Here is a 19,978-nt window from a genome sequence, read left to right as displayed (position 1 = left end):
ACTTGAGTAATATTATTTTGAAGTAACGCTCCTCTGGCTGTGGTTCAATTTTCGGCTACTCTACCCACCTATGATTTTGGTCATCACTTGTTAAAGCTCAGCATGTTCTGGTCTTGGCATCTGTAAATGTTCACATTTTGCACAGTGTTAGAAAAAAAAATTGACAATGTATATCATAATATTCACCATCCGTTATAATGTTTGTCTGTGTGATTCACTTCCACATGTGCACTGAGTTAATTTCATTTGGATGTTCTGCAAGGACTTTTTTTGCTTTTCCTGATATTTTAGTACTAAAATACTGTTCTGGTTGACGCACACCAATTCCCTGTAGGTGCTGGTAAATTGTTTGACTTTGAGGTGGAGGGAATTAAATGGTTCACTAAGCAGACTTTTCTGAGGTGTGACTGTTTTTTTCTCTTGCTCATCTTCATCAGCCCACTCATATGTCCTTTTGGCTTTCTCCTGACCCCTGCTCTGCATTGTAATGCCTCCGAATTAAGCTGTTCATTCGGCTAAGCCTAGATAAGGTGCTGAATTGTCGGGATGGACACAATAGGAAAAAGAAAGAAACTAGTGTGTTAGGTTTTCAGGACGAGCTAAAAAGTGACTTTTTTTGCTCATTTTTTGTCTTTTTATACATGGAGTGTATAAATGAGTGTCTATAATTTTGCAACCTTGCGAAAAACCGTAACAAAATAGTTCAACATCATCGTCCCCTTGAATTTTTCAAAAAGTTTCTCCTATTAGGTTTTTTCAGTGTAGAGCGATGAAAACTGGGGAGTCGATACCTTGCGCAGAACTGCACCAAATGTGCAATTTTTGTCAATTTACAGGGAGCATATTTGAGACATTGGCCCCTAGGGAGTTAGTTGGACCCTCCTCAAAATTGGTGAGACTGTTCATGAGACATATGAGAAATAACATTTTCAAAATGGTGAATTTTCATACAAGGGCCTGACCTGAACAGGGTGACAAAGTCGGCCTTTTTTTTTTTTTTTTTTTGGCAACACGTCACATTCAGTAAATGACTAATAACGCCCTGATCCAGGTTACAGTCTTTTTCATATCTAGCATGTATGAGAGGTATCCCAGCCTGAACACGACTGCATGGAAATATTAGCCATTAGACATGGCGCCCCCTGCTGGGAAAAGGAAACACCTTTTTTATAACTGGACAGGCTGCTACTCCAAGGGAAAGAAAACAATTGACCTCAAACCTGCATCAGTAGAACAATATTGAGGTTTTGTTGAAGCAGAGGAAAAGTAAAAATAACCACAAATTTTGAATAGTTATAATTTGGCAGCTATACAACATATCTGCGCCAAAACTTCCCGTACTTCTTGAGAGTCATACCCTGGAGGGTCCTGTGGGGGTAATTTGCTTCAAACCTATAGTGCCAACTAGTGGCAACAGAAAGTCAGTGATATTACTTACTGATACATGTCCAGTTCTTTTCGGGTTGGTCTGTATAGTTACAAGACCTTTTGTAATACTACATTTTAAGGCCTATGTCCACACGTCTCTGTCTGTTACCATGACGACTAGGGTTGTTCCGATCATATTTTTTTTGCTCCCGATCCGATCCCGATCGTTTTAGTTTGAGTATCTGCCGATCCCGATATTTCCCGATCCGATTGCTTTTTTTTTTTTTTTTGCTCCCAATTCAGTTCCAATCATTCCCGATAATTTTCCCCGATCGTATACATTTTGGCAATGCATTAAGAAAAAAATGAATAAAATTCGGACAAATATATACATTCAACAAACAGTACATAAGTACTGTATTTGTTTATTATGAAAAGAAATCCTCAAGATGGTATTTACATTATTAACATTCTTTCTGTGAGAGGGATCCACGGATAGAAAGACTTGTAATTCTTAAGGGATAAATGTGACCTTGTATATTGTGACTAAATATTGACATCTAGTGTATTTGTTGAGCTTTCAGTAAATGATACTGCAGCCATTCAACCCAAATGCATGATGGGAAGTGCAACCATGATTGTGCGTAGGGGCACCAATTGATATATCTTCTCTGCGTTGGGAAAGAACATAGGGTGTTAAGAAAATGGTCAACTACTACTTTTCTTCCCCACATTGCCTCCCACGTTAATTTTAATTGCTGAGAGAGGGAATGTAAGGCTTTAGCCAAATAAAAAAAGGCTCCAAAGGCTGTCAAAATACTCTCTACTAATTATACGCTGCGTTGAGCTCCATATATTGGTAAAACGGCGCCTTTATAGATTGAACGCGACAACGCGTGAGTGGGTCGTGCAGCGCATGCGTTAATTATTTAACGTGATTAATTAAGAAACAATAATTACCGCCGTTAGCGCAATAAATTTGATAGCCCTACTTTAAGCCAAAACTACTCTGGATGAGTGTAAGACATTGTGTCTGTAACGTTATATACAATTAGAAAACAATTTAAATAAAATATATCGATATATATATATATATATATATATATATATATATATATATATATATATATATATTAAAAAGGCATGTCCAATATTTTTTTGCCAATTCCGATACTTTGAAAAGGAGGTGATCGGACCCGGACATCTTTAATGACGACCCTTTGTTTGCCATTAATAGATTATTTAGGGACTTAGGCATCTTATAGAGCTGCAAAATTTGGCACACTTGGTCGAATTGGCCCAATTAGAAGATTCAATTTGGTTTTGAATAAGACTGCACAGCTCAGTAGCACCTTCTTTTCTGTAAGACACTCTTCAATAGGGCTTTTTCACCTATGTGTGTGAATGTATTTCTCATCGTAGAATATAACAAAACATCTCTGTCAGCTATGCCCACAACACAAAAGAGGTTTCACACAAAAAACGAGGCGAGTTTTGTGCAGTTGTTAGTTTCTCATGAGATGATGAGAGGGGGCGATCTGCCACCACCCTTGAGCTGCTTGACGTCCGAGAGCCCATTCAGTCCTGCTTGCAGGCCTATTTGTTGTTTATTCTTCTCTTCTGTCTGCATCCTTCCTTTCTGTCACTCAATAACCCCAAACATTTAAATAAATAAATAAAGGAAGTGCTAGTTCATTACCTGTCAGCCCTCCCACTTTAAATGGATTAGACGTCTAGCTCAGTCATTGGCAGCCAATGAGTTACCCAGTTTTCTGACCAAGCCATGATAATAATTACTTTACATACAAGTGAGTACGCTTGGCTGATATCACGCAGCCAGGCATCGGTATCGGGAGCCAAAAAATGCTATCACTGCTACACTAGTTTTTATTGAGTCCATTTCCCTGTGTCAGAGTGCCTCTATGGGACAATTTAAACCATTCACCTTAACATACAGTATCAAACATCCTAAGTGCCTCCCCAAAGAGCCGTATGCAGCTGCGTGAATGTGAAGCAGGGCTCTGATATACAATTTGCGTGCATTTGTATGCTCTGTAAACCTTTCCTGGGTAAATAGAATTGTTAAAAATAAAAGAGAAGGAAAGACGCAAAGGAAACGCAGCATCGCTTTTCTTGAGACTCTGCATGTTGAGTAGCTCCGAGGCTGAGCTTAGTTTTGAACCGTTTTCCTCTGAAGATAGGTTATCTTTTTGGGAACATGCAGTGTTGTACATGGATCAGTGTGGAGTCATTTGAAAGAAAACTGTCTGTTTACTTCCTTACCTCTTCTTATCCGGTAAAACACATGGCTTTCTTTTTTTCTTGTCCTTATAGATATTTAAATTTTAAAACTGCTTCTCTTGAAAAACTTTAAAGGGGTCCACGGAGAGAAAGAGGTGTAATTTTTAAAAGTTAAATGTTCGTAAGAGTTAAAATAATTTGATATTAAAACCTGTCTTAATGTTTTCATTAAACTAATTTTACAAATTTTATTATAACTGTTCTGCAGTCCGAGGGTACATCAGTGTCAACCCTTACTATCTGTCGGCATCTGAATGAAAAGGGACTCTATGGAAGGATACCCAGGAAGACCCCACTTCTGACCCAGAGACATAAAAAAGCCAGGCTGGAGTTTGCCAAAACATACCTGAGAAAGCCAAAAAAGTTTTCGGAGAATGTTCTCTGGTCAGATGAGACAAAAGTAGAGCTTTTTGGGAAACACAGTCCCCACAGTCAAACATAGCGGAGGTTCCCTGACATTTTGGGGTTGCTTTGCTGCCTCTGGCACTGGACTGCTTGACCATGTGCATGGTATTACGAAGTCTGAAGACTACCAACAAATTTTGCAACATAATGTAGGGCCAAGTGTGAGAAAGCTGGGTCCTCCTCAGAGGTCATGGGTCTTCCAGCAGGGCAATCACTCAAAAAGCACTACAAAGTGGTTTGAGTGAAAACACTGGATTACGCTGCCGATTACATCTACCATACGCCGCACTCTACCGTTTCAAAATGCATGCATGGTACGAAAAATATAATAATTACATTGAATCCTTGAACAAATCACTCCTGAGACAATCCAAACCCCACTAAAGACGCTAATTGTATAACAGAGCCACCACCGGTGTCTTGCCAATGTAGTTACCCCTGTCAAAAATTGTATCCCCTTGACCGTGGGAGCTCACACAAACACACATTATTTATGAGTGAAGTCGACTTAAACAATTAATTGAAGCCAGGAAAGAACCAGTTACATATGTTGGACATCAATGTTTATTAAACTGGAGAATCTCCATACAGGACTTGAATTACAGTAATAACAGTAATAGGTCATCCTACGAGCAAAACAGCAAAACATTGCCTTTTTTTACATTCAGTACGTATATTACATTATACGACAGAAAAAAAGTGCTGGTTTTTTTTATACTTTGTTTTTTATTGACGGGCCATGTTTTAAAACCTCGTAAATAACTACATCACCAAAACAAGGAAATCAAGCAAATCAGTGCAGCACAGTCTCTCCGCCCAGGGGATACAATTTCTGACAGGGGTAACTACATTGGCATGACACCGGCGGGTGTACCATATTAAATGGATGACGATCTTGGTGAAAAGTATAGCTGTCCTAAGCAGCCTGATTTACGAATTCCCCTCAAGAATGATGGGAAACAAAAAAACGCTCATTTCCAACTTATTATTATAAATATTCTTGTAGGTAAATATTTTTGCTGACACTGCGTTTAGGGGTCATCAATATGTTGTTCCCCCCCTGCCCCAAAAGTCAAACTCCGCCTATGGCAAACACTTTCAAAACAAAGCATCACAACGCCACTAATTAAACGAATCCTCAAAGCAGCGAAATTTGATTAGAAGCTTTTTTTCTAATCGAATTACTCGAGTTAGTTAAAATGCTAACGTTTTTCTTTTTACAATGCTCTTAACAAATTGTTCAAACACATTTTCCCCCCAAAAAACGGCTAAATATACATAACTAAGTTACGAATGCATTAAAAAAAGCATTAGCTCAAACAAAAACTGAGCTCATGTTGGTCTTAACAGGGAGCAGCTGGATTCAGCCATGTGAAATGAGTCATGTCATATTCACTGTTGCCACTAGAGGGAAGTGTATCCACCCAAATCAAATTGGTGTGCATGGCTGTCACCCCAGGAGGAACCCTCTTCTGAAGACGGTACACAAGAAAGCCAGCCTGTCTCATCAGACCATAGGACATGGTTCCAGTAATCCATGTGCTTTGTTGACATGTCTTCAGCAAACTGTTTGCGAGCTTTCTTGTGTACTGTCTTCAGAAGAGGGAGTGACAGCCATGCACACCAATTTGATGTAGAGTGTGGCGTATGGTCTGAGCACTAACAGGCTGACCCCCCCACCTCTTCAATCTCTGCAGCAATACTGACAGCACTCCTGTAACGAGTCACATGACATTTTGGAGGAAAATGACAAGCAGTACTCAATTTGGACATTTAGGGATGGACGTAGTTTCTAAGGGGTCTACTCACTTTTGTTCCCAGGGGTTTAGATATTAATGGCTATATTTTGAGTTATATGAGGGGAAAATAAATGAACTCCATTACTGTATATACGCTGCACACGGACTACTTTTCATTATGTCAAAGTGTCATTTTGTCAGTGTTGTCCCATGAAAAGATATACTTAAATATCTGCAGAAATGCAAGGAGAGTACTCACTTATGTGATCCACTGTACTTCTGCATGACTTCAGAGACATGATTTTCCTTAAAAAGAGCTAGTCGATCTATTAGCTGCAGTCAGTAACAAGTCCTCAGATGAAAATCAACAAATCTGGTACAGTTTGCGAATGTGGAAACAAGCAGACAATAATGACATAGAGATTGCGTAAAAGGGAGACACAAAAAGGGTGTGGGAGAGTAGGTTGTGATCAATTAAAAAAGTAAATAAATAAAAAAGGACGAGTGAAAACCACAGTGAGAGGCAGACAAACGGAAAAACCTACGCAAAGATGCAACTAGCAATGAAGGGATATATAAACTGTCAAAAGGCAGCAAGTCAATATCTCGGCAAGCCGCCTAGGATCGGTTTAAGGACACTGCTGATGAGCTGGAATTGCATGCAGGTATAATGTCGGGAACTCATCCCACAGCTCTGTAACAAAACAATCTGACCAGCAACAGAATGTTACAAAATCATTTCAGTCGTCAAACGAGCTTCGCTTGCTAGCTAGCACAGCTATTCTCTCAGTCCAGCCCAACCGCGTCATCACCCCCAGCATGCATTGCGCGAGTAAAACATGGCGCTTTCTGTCGGTCAAAACATGAATTAAATAGTATAAATTTTATAAATCAACGGCAATAATATATGTGTTTCTAATAACATATTTTAGTTAACGAGAACAATTGTGGCTTATTAGAGCCTACAAGTCTTTAAGTCCAAGGTTCCCTTTAAGGTCAAAGCATTAGGTACATATGGAAAAGAAATGTAGCATGAGGATGAAGGCAATTGTGTGTTTTTTATTAGGGCTGTCAAAATTATCACGTTAACGGGCGATAATTAATTTTTTAAATTAATCACGTTAAAATATTTGACGCAATTAACGCACATACCCCGCTCAAACAGATTAAACTGACAGCACCGTGAAATGTCATGTTGTTAATTGTGTTTTTTGGAGTTTTGTTGCCCTCTGCTGGCGCTTGGGTGCGACTGATTTTATATGCTTCAGCACCCATGAGCATTGTGTAAGTAATTATTGAAATCAACAATGGTGGGCTATTAGTTTATTTTTTGATTGAAAATTTTACAAATTTTATTAAAACAAAAACATTAAGAGGGGTTTTAATATAAAATTTCTATAACTTGTACTAACATTTATCTTTTAAGAACTACAAGTCTTTCTATCCATGGATCGCTTTAACAGAATGTTAATAATGTTAATGCCATCTTGTTGATTTATTGTTATAATAAACAAATACAGTACTTATGTACCGTATGTTGAATGTATATATCCATCTTGTGTCTTATCTTTCCATTCCAAAAGTAATTTACAGATAAATATGGCATATTTTATAGATGGTTTTAATTGCGCTTAATTGCGATTAATTACGATTAATTATTTTTTAAGCTGTAATTAACTCTATTAAAAATTTTAATTGTTTGACACCCCTAGGTTTTCATATTAGTCTGGATTGTTTTGATCAATGAGAATTATCGTATTTTCAGCACTATAAGGCACATTTTTGTTTTTCACATAGTTTGGCTGGGCCTGGGACTAATACTCAGGTTTGACTTATTTATGTTTTTCCACTTCACATTGACAGCTGTGAGAAGCACACTTTAAGCATTTCCTTCTACTTTCAGACTTGGCGAAGGTATACCGAACATTAATATTTTAAAGGATGTAGTTGTGATTTGGAGTGAGTTTGGGAAACAAGTTATGTTGTGTTGTTCAGCCGTAAATATCTGAATAACTAATAAAATGCTTTAACAGTAAGGGTGCTTTCACACTGGCACTGTTTAGTCCGTTTTAAATGAACCAAAATTCTTTTTCTCAGATAGGCCGCTTTGTTTTGTAAATGTGAAACGCATCCGAATTCTATGTTAGGACCAAACAAATGAACTCTGGTCCTCTCAAAAATTGTGGGTCTCAGTCCGCTTTATGCGCGCCCTGCTTCGCTTGTGAATGCAAATGGACCACGGTGCGCTTATGCTACTTTATGTGCAGGGTCACAGCATGGAACTGTGATGCTCCACGCAGTGCATCCTTGGAAGCGGAAGTACAACACGCACGCTATTCAAAATCTACAATAGCAATAGGACGGACGATTAACCATGGCCAAAGGTTGTTGTGCTGCGCTAAATAGTTGCGTTTGATACACAGAATCGGGTTCTAATGTGGCGGTCGTGTTTTGTATGCTGTACCTGAACGTACCATGTGATAGTGACAGTGGCATAGACAGGCGGAGCCTCTCGGGGCAGCTGTTTCGTGAGTCTCGCTCTCCTGGAAGTGGCGACATTGTGACAGTCTAAAAAGTCACGAAAGTGAGACCGATTGCACACCTGTGTGATTTGGGGTACCAAGCGGTTCCTTTTCGTGGTTTAATTTTCCCTGATGCAATTTTTATATACTTCAGTTCGCTTGAGTCAGGAGGGAGTGACCTCACCGCTGGCCAAACGGCGACTTGCTATGTTATGCTACATTAGTTTTTTTGTTTGTTTTTTTTTGTTTGTTTGTTTTTTTTTAATTACAAAGATCTGCTGCGCAATACAGTTAACAAAAAAATGACACATACAGCAACTGTGTGAGATTGCGGAAGAGTGGAGAGGGATACTTTAACTTTCAATGTTGTGTTGTTGTTGGCGATTTCGGCATTGCCTACGGCGGATAGTAGCAGTGTTGTGTTGCAGTTCTAAAAAAAAGTATTAAAAACCTGACGAAGCTAGCGACTTCCTTATCATTGTTACAGTATTAAGGAAACAAATGCCTGCACCATAGGCTCCATTTTTTGGTTGTTTCCCCCAACCCCTTTTTCTGGCTGGGACGGGTACAGGGATAGTTCATTTGGCGCAATGTGAATGCTGAACCTTTTCAACAAGTCATTTGCAAGTTATGTTGTGGGGTAGCTCTCCAACTGGACCCTAGTCCTCTTGATCTAGTGCAGAGGTCGGCAACTCAAAATGTTGAAAGAGCAAAAAACAAATATGTCTGGAGCCGCAAAAAAGTAAAAGCCTTAAATAATCCTAATAATGAAGGCAAAACATGCTGTATGTATCTGTATTAGCTATATTAGCCAGCTATCAAATTGACTAAGTCGGCTAAAAATAGTACATAATGAGCCTTCATGATTTAATGTTTATTTTCCCTGCAGTGCATCCAATGCATCACTACTCTATTGTATGATGCCACCTCAAGTTTAACTTCATTCCAATATTTATTAATTGTTTCATTGATTTCATGAAAATATAGAAATGCAATAAAGAAATCCGATTTTTTTATGTCGTTTTTATTTTGAGGTTCCGAAAAACAACTAAGTGGGGAAAGGGCATGTCTTTGATTTTCTTTATTATCTCGGTTTGGTTTTTGAAGTCTGCAAATAAGTGTTCTGAATGTCTTGATGAATGTGTCTGTGAACGGTTTTCCACGCTTTATTACCACCTGGGTTGCTACAAAACATGCAGCAGTAGTGGAGTTTGGCAATGCAATCCACTACTTAAATCTATTTTTGCTCCTCTGTGTTCTTCATAAGTAAAACAATTACACTTTTTCCCTCACTCCCAACTGGATACTCAGCTGCCGGTTTGTTTACTATAACCATCTGCCTGGCATCCCTCCTTGCTTATAGAAACGTGTATCGCAGGCTATGACGCAAATCTTCCTTGACAGAAATGTTGAAATTTAATATTTATTCTACATATCTTTACAGCATTGGAAAACGCTAAGAATGTTTGTGTCATTTTTGTCCTACAGAAACCACATCAAAACAAAAAATATATATCTCTCAACCATCTTTTTCCATTTTCAAACATTTTTGAAAATGCTCCAGGGAGCCACTAGGGCGGCGCTAAATAGTCACATGCGGCTCTCAAAACACAGGTTGCCGACCCCCGACCTAGTTAGCCTTTTGTTCTCGACTTGATTATTATTGCTGTCAATAATTTTTTAAAAAAAATGTGACTTATACTCCAGTTTGACTTATAGACAAAAAAAAAAAAAATACAGATGGTTATGGGAAGACTATGAGGATCCGAAGATAGTTCGCTAAATAAGAACACACCTTTACAAATGTAGAAATGTAACTGGCATAACAGGAGAAATTATTATCACCTTTTGTGCTACGCTACTAAATGAAAGATACATATCAGGAAATGAAAACATTTCACAAAATCAGGCTGAAAATGATCTATTTATTCCAAATATATATTTGGTATCTATGCATGCCAGAGACTAATTCTCGGCAGAATAATTAAATTCTCCTGGATTTAGCTGGCAGAAGTTACAATAAACGTGTTGGCATTCATACAAAAGAATAAATCTTGGCTTCCTGTGAGTATATCAATTTTGTACTTAATTAAACTGGACTAATTCTCATAATTAAGTAAAGTTGTGAATATACTGAGAGATCATTAAGGTACTGTATGTTTTTGATAATGTCCGCCGAGTCGTCATCTTGTGTTGCGTTCCGTATTGAACCAATACGGAACGCAGTTTATTCCGTATTTCACAATTGTCCCATGGGGCGACCCCGCATGACCCGTGGCTCCGGCGGCGGGGAGGGGCGGGTGGCGGTGCGCCCAGCCCATGCACGTCTGTCACACACAAACACACACCTGCACTCATGAGTGAAGACTGAGCCAACAATAATGAACAAAAAGGGCAGATTTAAAGACAGCAAGATAGTTATCTGCCTGCCCGCTGCTGTCTGCCCTGCGCTCCACTTCCGGGTTCGTTCCCTAGTGATCTCGCTCGCTCTGCTAAGTGCACCGCCACGCGCGTTTTCAAAACAAAGATGTTTTCAATACCAGATGCTCAGGACACCCCACCTCATCCTCAAAAGAGGAAACGTCTTCCAAAAATAGACTGGAGCGGGAAGAGGGTAACCCGTGGTTCAATAGAGTCACTGATGATGATTATAAAGCGAGCTGCAAGGCAGGCAGGAAAGTTTTTGCAGTGTCTCACGGAGGTGTAAAACAGCATGCTGCAGTGGACCTCCACAAACGGAATAAAAGATCCCAGAAGAGCCTTTGTCACAATTCTTTGTACCTGAAACATCCCCTTAGCTTGATTTGGTATGTTATTATACTCTTGTATATGGATAACATATAGGCTATATTTATATTTACCTTCATACATCTTGCATTGATAGGAGCATAGCTCTGCTATTTCAGTTGCTACTATGGTTGATTATTTTCAGGAATGTTGATCTTTTTTTTTTTGAAACATGAATTTATTATCAATCAAAATGGAATGAATTTATGTACCCATAAAGAACATCTTATTTTGTTAAGCTAACTAATGCTCCTCATTTTGGAATCTATTGATTGATTAATAGTGATACCAAAATTAAAGCAATAATTTGACATCATCCCACTCCTACTGAAAGAAACGGACTCACCAAGACGACAGAGCAGAGCAGGAATGGGGAGGAGGCAAAAAAGTTGTTACGCCGAGCAAACGCGATGCTAGGTGGCTCCAGTTTTACCTGACTGTAGCCGATAGCCTACAAACTACGCCCACATGATATGGTAGATATGGTAGACATGGTAGAAATCACATATACAGTATATAGAACTAGATGCGAAATGACAGACACGGTGGCGTTAGCAACATGTACAGTATAGGAACTAGATGGGTTAATAAACAGCCGCCATCTTAAAGCAGTAGACTTCTTAGGAAGGCTGTGTTGAAGAGAACCTTCCTAACTAAACTAAGTAAGTTTTTATCTAAAATACTCCTAAATCGGCAAAATCTTGACTTGAATCTATCTTTAAATGATGAAACAGTTTTAAAACTTCCACATTTCAAAAGTAGACAGAAGGGAACTAATGCAATAATGAGAGCAATTTTAACAACTTTTAACTAGGGTTGTTCCGATCATGTTTTTTTTGCTCCCGATCCGATCCCGATCGTTTTAGTTTGAGTATCTGCCGATCCCGATATTTCCCGATCCAATTGCTTTTTTTTTTTTGCTCCCGATTCAATTCCGATCATTCCCGATAATTTTCCCGATCATATACATTTTGGCACTGCATTAAGAAAAAAATGAATAAAACTCGGACGAATATATACATTCAACATACAGTACATAAGTACTGTATTTCTTTATTATGACAATAAATCCTCAAGATGGCATTTACATCATTAACATTCTTTCTGTGAGAGGGATCCACGGATAGAAAGACTTGTAATTCTTAAAGGATAAATGTGACTTTGTATATTGTGACTAAATATTGCCATCCAGTGTATTTGTTGAGCTTTCAATAAATAATACAGCATCCATTTAACTTCTGCCCAAATGCATGATGGGAAGTGCAACCATGACTGTGCGTAGGGGCACCAGTTGATATATCTTCTCTGCGTTGGGAAAGAGCATAGGGTGTTAAGAAAATAATCAACTACTACCTTTCTTTCCCACATTGCCTCCCACGTTATTTTTAATTGCTGAGAGAGGTATTGTAAAGCTTTAGCCACATAGAAAATTGCTTCAAAGGCGGTCAAAATTCTCTCTACTCATAGTACGCTCCCTTTTAGCACTATCTATAGGTAAAACGGCGTCTTCATAGATTGTACGCGACAATGCGTGTGTGGGTCGTGCAGCGCATGCGTTAATTATTTAACGTGATTAATTAAAAAAAAGTAACTACCGCCATGAACGCAATACATTTGATAGCCCTACTTTAAGCCAAAACTACTCTGAATGAGTGTAAGACATTTTGTCTGTAATGTTAAATACAATTAGAAAACGATTTAAATAAAAAAAATATATATATAATAAAAAAAGGCATGTCCGATATTTTTTTACCGATTCGGATACTTTGAAAATGATGTGATCAGGCCCGATCGATCGGGACATCTTTACTTTTAACGGTTGATTCAGGGTAAAGGGTAAATTAGGGTAAAGAATTGGGCTAGGGCCAATTGTCCCAAAAACCATTTTAAACTTCACATAGTGTGACCTATATTTTTTTGGGAGGAAAAAAATAAAACATGAAAATTATCACCAGTTACTTTGCCAAGTAACTAATTACTATTACATTCAGGTAGCTTAGTTATTCACACAATTCCTTTTTGGGAGAAATAATTTGTAACTATAATTACTTTTTTAAAGTAAGATTAACAACACTGCTCACGATTATTTGACGTTCCATACATTGGTTGACACAGCAACTGTAGGCCAAAACGAAACCCCTCCCCCCAAAAAGTTTTGTGTTTAATAAAACAAGAAGTGTGCAGTATTATTAAATATTTTAAAGGTTGAACTGTCCAGACCACTCAGGTCTAATAGGCAAAGGGACTGTCGACCGTGTCAACTGTAGTCATCCATGAGTCTTAAGGGAGCCATTTAAGTAGAGGGGAAGAACAGAGCGTTTCTTCTGTATACTGTACTGCTCGAATCCAACGAGGGACAATTTCCTCTCCAAATCCCCTGCAGTCAGACTGTCTCATGGCGTAATAATGCTCATATAGTCTCCTAATTATGTTGTATGTTTTGTGAATGTGCGCCTCCTCCGGGCAGGATGTGTTGAGCGGAACAAATACTTTTTGCTCTTAGCTCCTCAAAGCAGCTTGTTTGACCCTAGGCTTTTTGCTTTGATGTATTTAATTTCTTCATGTGTGTCTGTGTTTACGTGCGCAGGCCTTCTCTGGAAACTCCAACTCGGAGAGTGCAATTCGGCATGAGCTACAGCACGGAATTGTGGCACGTTTCCTGAGGCTCGTCCCCCTGGAATGGAGCAAAGAAGGCAGGATTGGACTTCGCATTGAAGTCTATGGCTGCTTGTACTGTAAGTACATGTTATTGGAAGTAGCGTACACATGTATTGTCCTCATCTTTTTTATACTCATATTTTTCAATTGAATGGACATTAGGCTGAGAATCACTTCAGGATGATAAATCAGTAACTTTATAACCACCGCTATGTCGTGATTGTTTTGGAGCTACCAGAGTTATAATTGCTTCAGATTTTTCAGTGTACCGTAATTTTCGGATTGTATGCCTCACCTGAATATAAGCTGCACCCGACAAATTTGACACGAGAATGGCATTTGTCCATAGATAAGTCGCACCAGACTACAGGTAGTCCCTGGTTTCTGAATGAGCTGCGTCCCTATGCTGGCGACGTAACCCGAATGTCCACGTACAGTGGTATGAAAAAGTATCTGAAACTTTTGGGATTTCTCACATTTTTGCATAAAATCACTATCAAATGTGATTTGATCAGTCAAAATCACATAGATGAAAAAAATAGTGTCTGCTTTAACGAAAAGCACCGAAACATTTATAGGTTTTCATATTTTAATGAGGATACGCATTAAAATATGTAAGTGAACCATCACAAAACATCCTGATAAATTTTTGAATTCATTCTTCCGTTAACTATTGCAAGTTGTCCAGGCCCTGAGGTAGCAAAACAACCCCAAATTACGATGCATCTGATGATCACTCAGCACAGAACCTTTTGTAATTTCTCACATTTTTGCATAAAATCACCATCAAATGTGAGCTGAAAATGTATTATTATTATTATGATCTTTGTCAAAATCACACAGATGAAAAAACAGTGTCTGCGGATCAGTCTGACACATCGATCAGGACTTATCTTGGCCCATTCTTCTCTACAAGTGTAGTTCAGTCAGATTCCTGGGATGTCTGGCATGAATCTCTGTCTTTAGGTCATGCCACAGCATCTCAATGGGGTTCAATGTAAACTTTGACTTGGCCACACCAGAACGTGTATTTTGTTCTTCTGAAACCATTCTGAATTTGTCTCACTTCTGTGTTTTGGATCCTTGTTTTGCTGTTTTGTTGCAGCATCCATGCTTTTTCAGCTTCAACTGTCTGAAAGACAGGCTCAGGTTTTCTTGCAAAACATCCCGATAAAATTTGAATTCATTCTTCTGTTAATGATTGCAAGTTGTCTAGAGCCTGAAGCAGCAAAACAGCCCCAAATAATGATGCTCCCTCCACCATGCGTCACGGTGGGGATGAGGTGTTGATGTTGGTGCGCTGTTCCGTTTTTCCTCCACACATGACGTTGTGTGTTACTCACAACAAATTAAACTTTGACTTCGTTAGTCCACAAAATATTTTGCCAAAACCTCTGTGGAGTGTCTAAGTGCCTTTTTGCGAATATTAAACGAGTCAACAGCGATCAAAACGGCAAGGTGAAACAGAAACACTTAGGCGAGGAGGAAAATTCGTTTCAAGGTAACCATATCAGAAGTCAACAAAAGGTTCCTGAGAAAGAATGACAACGCTTTGTTAAACATTTTTTGATGGCTCTCGCGGGGCGGGCCGTGCGCAGGAAGAAGGGTGTGTTTGAGATTATTGTCTGTTTGTGGATTGGACAAGAGGATTCGGGTGTTACTGTTGTCCGGGCAATGAGTGAATTTGTGGATTTTGCCACCTCAGCATCAAAGGGGCTCTTGGAGTCTTGTCAGTCGTGTTATCAGTTGGATATCGGGTGTTTGTTTTCCTTGTGTCGGGACAGGGCGTCCCTTCATTTGTTCTGGATTGTCCGGGAGAACTGATTGCAAGAGTTGGTGCGTCAGTTGCATGACGCACACGCTGGACTTCCGTGATTAGAAGACGTTGTTCATCTCTTATGCCTTATATTGTGCTTGTTTTCCTTAAACTATGGTATAAGTGCTATTTATTTTATATTGAGTGTCTTAAAGTAATACAAACAGTTAAACGGTGCCTACAAGAAAGAATACAATCTCCTTCAGTACTGTATTTTGGCAGAGAGAGAGAGAGAGAGATGTGCCTGTATGACAGGGATGGGTACTCTCTACTGAGTAGAGCAGCAAATATTGGTCCAAATGCTTGCTAGATTTGTCACTCTTTAGAAAGAAACTCACCAAAGGGGCCCGCACAATCAATAAATCTGTTGCTAAGTTGGCAGCAGTATTTCTGCTGCTGCTGCTGTTGTACTCATCCTTCTCCAGAATGCATCAACACAGAATAATTTCGAATTGAACGCGCTTACTGTATTTGCCAGAAGCGTAATGAACATTCTGCTGTACTTTCAAAATAGGCTCCCAATTGCCTTTAACAGACAAATGTATAGCGAGACTTTTAAGCCTCGGCAAAAAAAAAATCTATCTCTTATTCTTAAGGCTGGAACGATCGATTGTGCACACAGCAGTCGAGCTGCTTGTCAAACACCAGCATTTTTGGAGTAAAGATGTTGAGAAAAAAAACATACCTGGAAAAACAAGTCAATACCAGAACAGTTGGATGCGTATTATGCCGTGTCGATTTTTTTTTTTTTTTTACCGTTTCAGGCAATAAAATCAGTGTTGAATTGAATGTATATAATTTGAATCAACCAAGATGAACGTTAAAGTTGTTTTTTGATTGATGTCAAGGTAAGCCAATGACGGTGGCGTGATTGACTCGTCTGAATTCCGTGCAGGCAGTGAGATCTCAGTTCCTTCTCAGGTATATTGCATGTGTGCGTGTGTTGTTGCTGTTGTGAGTGAGTGTACGCGCACATGCTCGAGTGGAAAACCAGTACAGTGTGTAGTTTTTCTTCCACCTGTAGTGAGCTGAGATAGGCTCCAGCTCCCTGAACAAGATAAGAGATATAGAAAATGGATGGGTTGATAGATAAACTGCAATGTGACAATTCCCATCTTCGACTGTAATGCACACTTTGGCTCAACCTATCACTCCTGGAGTGTTAACATTTTATTGTTTAAGAAAGTAATAACCTGTCAATGTCAAGTAAATAAACAACACAAATATTTGAAGAATTCTGCATATTTTAGGCCATAAAGTCATCTGCAATATTCTCTATAAGACATTACTGGTCGTCCTTAAATATACACTGCAAATGAATAATATCTTAATCAGATTATTTTTCTTGAATGTATCTAAATAATCAACTACTAAACTAACTACTAGGGTTATTCCGATCATGTTTTTTTGCTCCCGATCCGATCCAGATCGTTTTAGTTTGGGTATCTGCCGATCCCAATATTTCCCGATCCGATTTCTATTTTTTTTTTTTGTTCCCTTTCAATACCAATCATTCCTGATAATTTTTCCCGATCATATACATTTTGGCAATGCATTAAGAAAAAAATGAATAAAACTCGGACGAATATATACATTCAACATACAGTACAAAAGTACTGTATTTGTTTATTATGACAATAAATCCTCAAGATGGCATTTACATTATTAACATTCTTTCTGTGAGAGGGATCCACGGATAGAAAGACTTGTAATTCTTAAAGGATAAATGTGACTTTGTATATTGTGACTAAATATTGCCATCTAATGTATTTGTTGAGCTTCCAGTAAATGATACTGCAGCCATTCAACCCAAATGCATGATGGGAAGTGCAACCATGACTGTGCGTAGGGGCACCAATTGATATATCTTCTCTGCGTTGGGAAAGAACATAGGGTGTTAAGAAAATGATCAAATACTACCTTTCTTCCCCACATTGCCTCCCACGTTAATTTTAATTGCTGAGAGAGGGAATGTAAGACTTTAGCCAAATAAAAAAAGGCTGCAAAGACTGTCAAAATTCTCTCTACTCATTATACGCTGCGTTTAGCTCTATATATTGGTAAAACGGCACCTTTATAGATTGAACGCGACAATGCGTGAGTGGGTCGTGCGGCGCATGCATTAATTATTTTATATTAAGAAAAAATAATAACCGCCATTAACGCAATAATTTTGATAGCCCTACTTTAAGCCAAAACTACTCTGGATGAGAGTAAGACATTTTGTCTGTAACGTTATATACAATTAGAAAACGATTTAAATAAAAGAAATATATATATATATATATATATATATATATATATATATATATATATATATATATATATATATACATATATATAAAAAGGCATGTCCGATATTTTTTTGCCGATTCCGATACTTTTAAAATGACGTGATCGGACCCGATCACCCCGATCGATTGGGACATCTTTACTAACTACCGTATTTTTTGGACTATAAGTCGCAGTTTTTTTTCATAGTTTGGCAGAGGGTGCGCCTTATACTCTGGAGCAACATATGTGTGATTATTTACGGTCGGGCCGGGCCGACTTCTCTCTCGCTAACTTTTTTATTTAAATAAATATATGTTCATATATTTATACTAAAATCATGTATGGATGTTAAAGAAAATAAATAATTTGGATAAAACAGAGAAGGCACTGTGCATGCCTGCGCACGTGAGCGCAGTGGCCCCGCTCTCTTTTCAATCTTCACCTCCGCGAGCATCCTGGTATTTCCTTTTCGATATGGAGCAGCTTTTGGAGTAAAAAACTAAATACAGGGGAACTGAAAAGTAAACAACTGTGGTGTGGGAGTGGGATATAGAAAGGATTCAAATTCATTGTTGAAAATGCCATACGGAAACCTGTGTCGGCTTCACTGAATTTAAACAAATGTGGCACTTTGGTCTCATACGAGAAATATTTTTAACAAACTTTTCCAGCGTTATTTCATTGTGTAAGTGCATTTATAATGATCATAAAAATATGTAGACTATTTAACCCTTTAACACCGAACGTGTCGGCGGCGACGTGTTTACGCATATCATCTTTGAGGCCTCGTCATGCTGTAATTACGTCACCCACGTGCCGCTGGTTGGATTTTTTTTGTCTTTTTGGGTCCAAAATGTTGATTATAATTGGTCAGTGGATAAAACAACAGATTGGACATGAAGGTTATGGTGTCCTGAAAAAAGGGACCCAACCTGGCCATTGTGAACAATTTTTTCTTTGAAAAATAAAGGCAACATCAGAGGCATAGAAATTCAGCCAAAATAGGCTTAGGTGTTAAAGCAGGGGTCCCCAAACTTTTTCCTGTGAGGGCCGCATAACTTTTCCCTTCTCTGATGAGGGGCCGGGGTCAGTTTGTAACAGAAAAGGTGTGACGATTGCAGGAGTGCCTACATGTAAAAATGTATTGTTTTTCCAGAAAGCCACAATCAAATAACCCTTTCTGGATTCTTCACGGAACAAAAGTAAATAAAATAAAAAATAATAATATATTATAATATAATATAATAAAATATAATTAGTGCTGTCAAAATTATCGCATTAACGGGCGGTAATTAATTTTTTTAAACAGATTAAAATGACAGAACAGTGTCATGTCCATTTGTTACTTGTGATTTTGGTGTTTTGTCGCCCTGTGCTGGCGCTTGGGCGTGACTGATTTTATGGGTTTCAGCACCATGAGCAACGTGTAATTATTGACATCAACAATGGCGAGCTACTAGTTTATTTTTTGTTTGAAAATTTTACAAATTTTATTAAAACGAAAACATTAAGAGGGGTTTTAATATAAAATTTCTATAACGTGTACTAACATTTATCTTTTAAGAACTACAAGTCTTTCTATCCATGGATCGCTTTAACAGAATGTTAATAATGTTAATGCCATCTTGTTGATTTATTGTTATAATAGACAAATACAGTACTTATGTACAGTATGTTGAATATATATATCTATCTTGTGTCTTATCTTTCCATTCCAACAATAATTTACATAAAAATATGCCATATTTTATAGATGGTATGAATTGCAGTTAATTACGATTAATTAATTTTTAAGCTGTGATTACCTTGACTAAAAATTTTAATCGTTTGACAGCCCTAAATATAATATAATATAATCCATCCATCCATCCATTATCTTCCGCTTGTTCCGGGGTCGGGTCGCGGGGGCAGCAGCTTTAACAGGGAAGCCCAGACTTCCCTCTCCCCAGCCACTTCAACCAGCTCCTCCGGCGGGATCCCAAAGCGTTCCCAGGCCAGCCGAGAGACATAGTCTCTCCAGCGTGTCCTGGGTCGTCCCCGGGGCCTCCCGCCGGTGGGACATGCCCGGAACACCTCTCCAGGGAGGCGTCCGGGAGGCATCCGAACCA

The 19,978-nt window shown here is 38.6% G+C and overlaps 1 protein-coding gene across 2 annotated transcripts in view; it reads left to right on the top strand.

Annotated features, from left to right (window-relative positions):
* The window catches only part of cntnap2a (contactin associated protein 2a), a 674,074-nt gene that overhangs the window by 309,068 nt on the left and 345,028 nt on the right, over nucleotides 1-19,978 (top strand). For both annotated transcript variants that reach the window (XM_057824376.1, XM_057824377.1), the window contains one exon: nucleotides 13,710-13,857. In XM_057824376.1, coding sequence (XP_057680359.1) covers nucleotides 13,710-13,857 — 148 coding nt within the window. The remainder of the gene's footprint in view (nucleotides 1-13,709; nucleotides 13,858-19,978) is intronic.

This window comes from Corythoichthys intestinalis, chromosome 20 (assembly GCF_030265065.1).
Source record: "Corythoichthys intestinalis isolate RoL2023-P3 chromosome 20, ASM3026506v1, whole genome shotgun sequence".
In the NCBI taxonomy this organism is placed as follows: Eukaryota; Metazoa; Chordata; class Actinopteri; order Syngnathiformes; family Syngnathidae; genus Corythoichthys; species Corythoichthys intestinalis.
The sequence above is the reverse complement of the archived record's forward strand: the minus strand, read 5'-3'. Positions and strand labels throughout refer to the sequence as shown.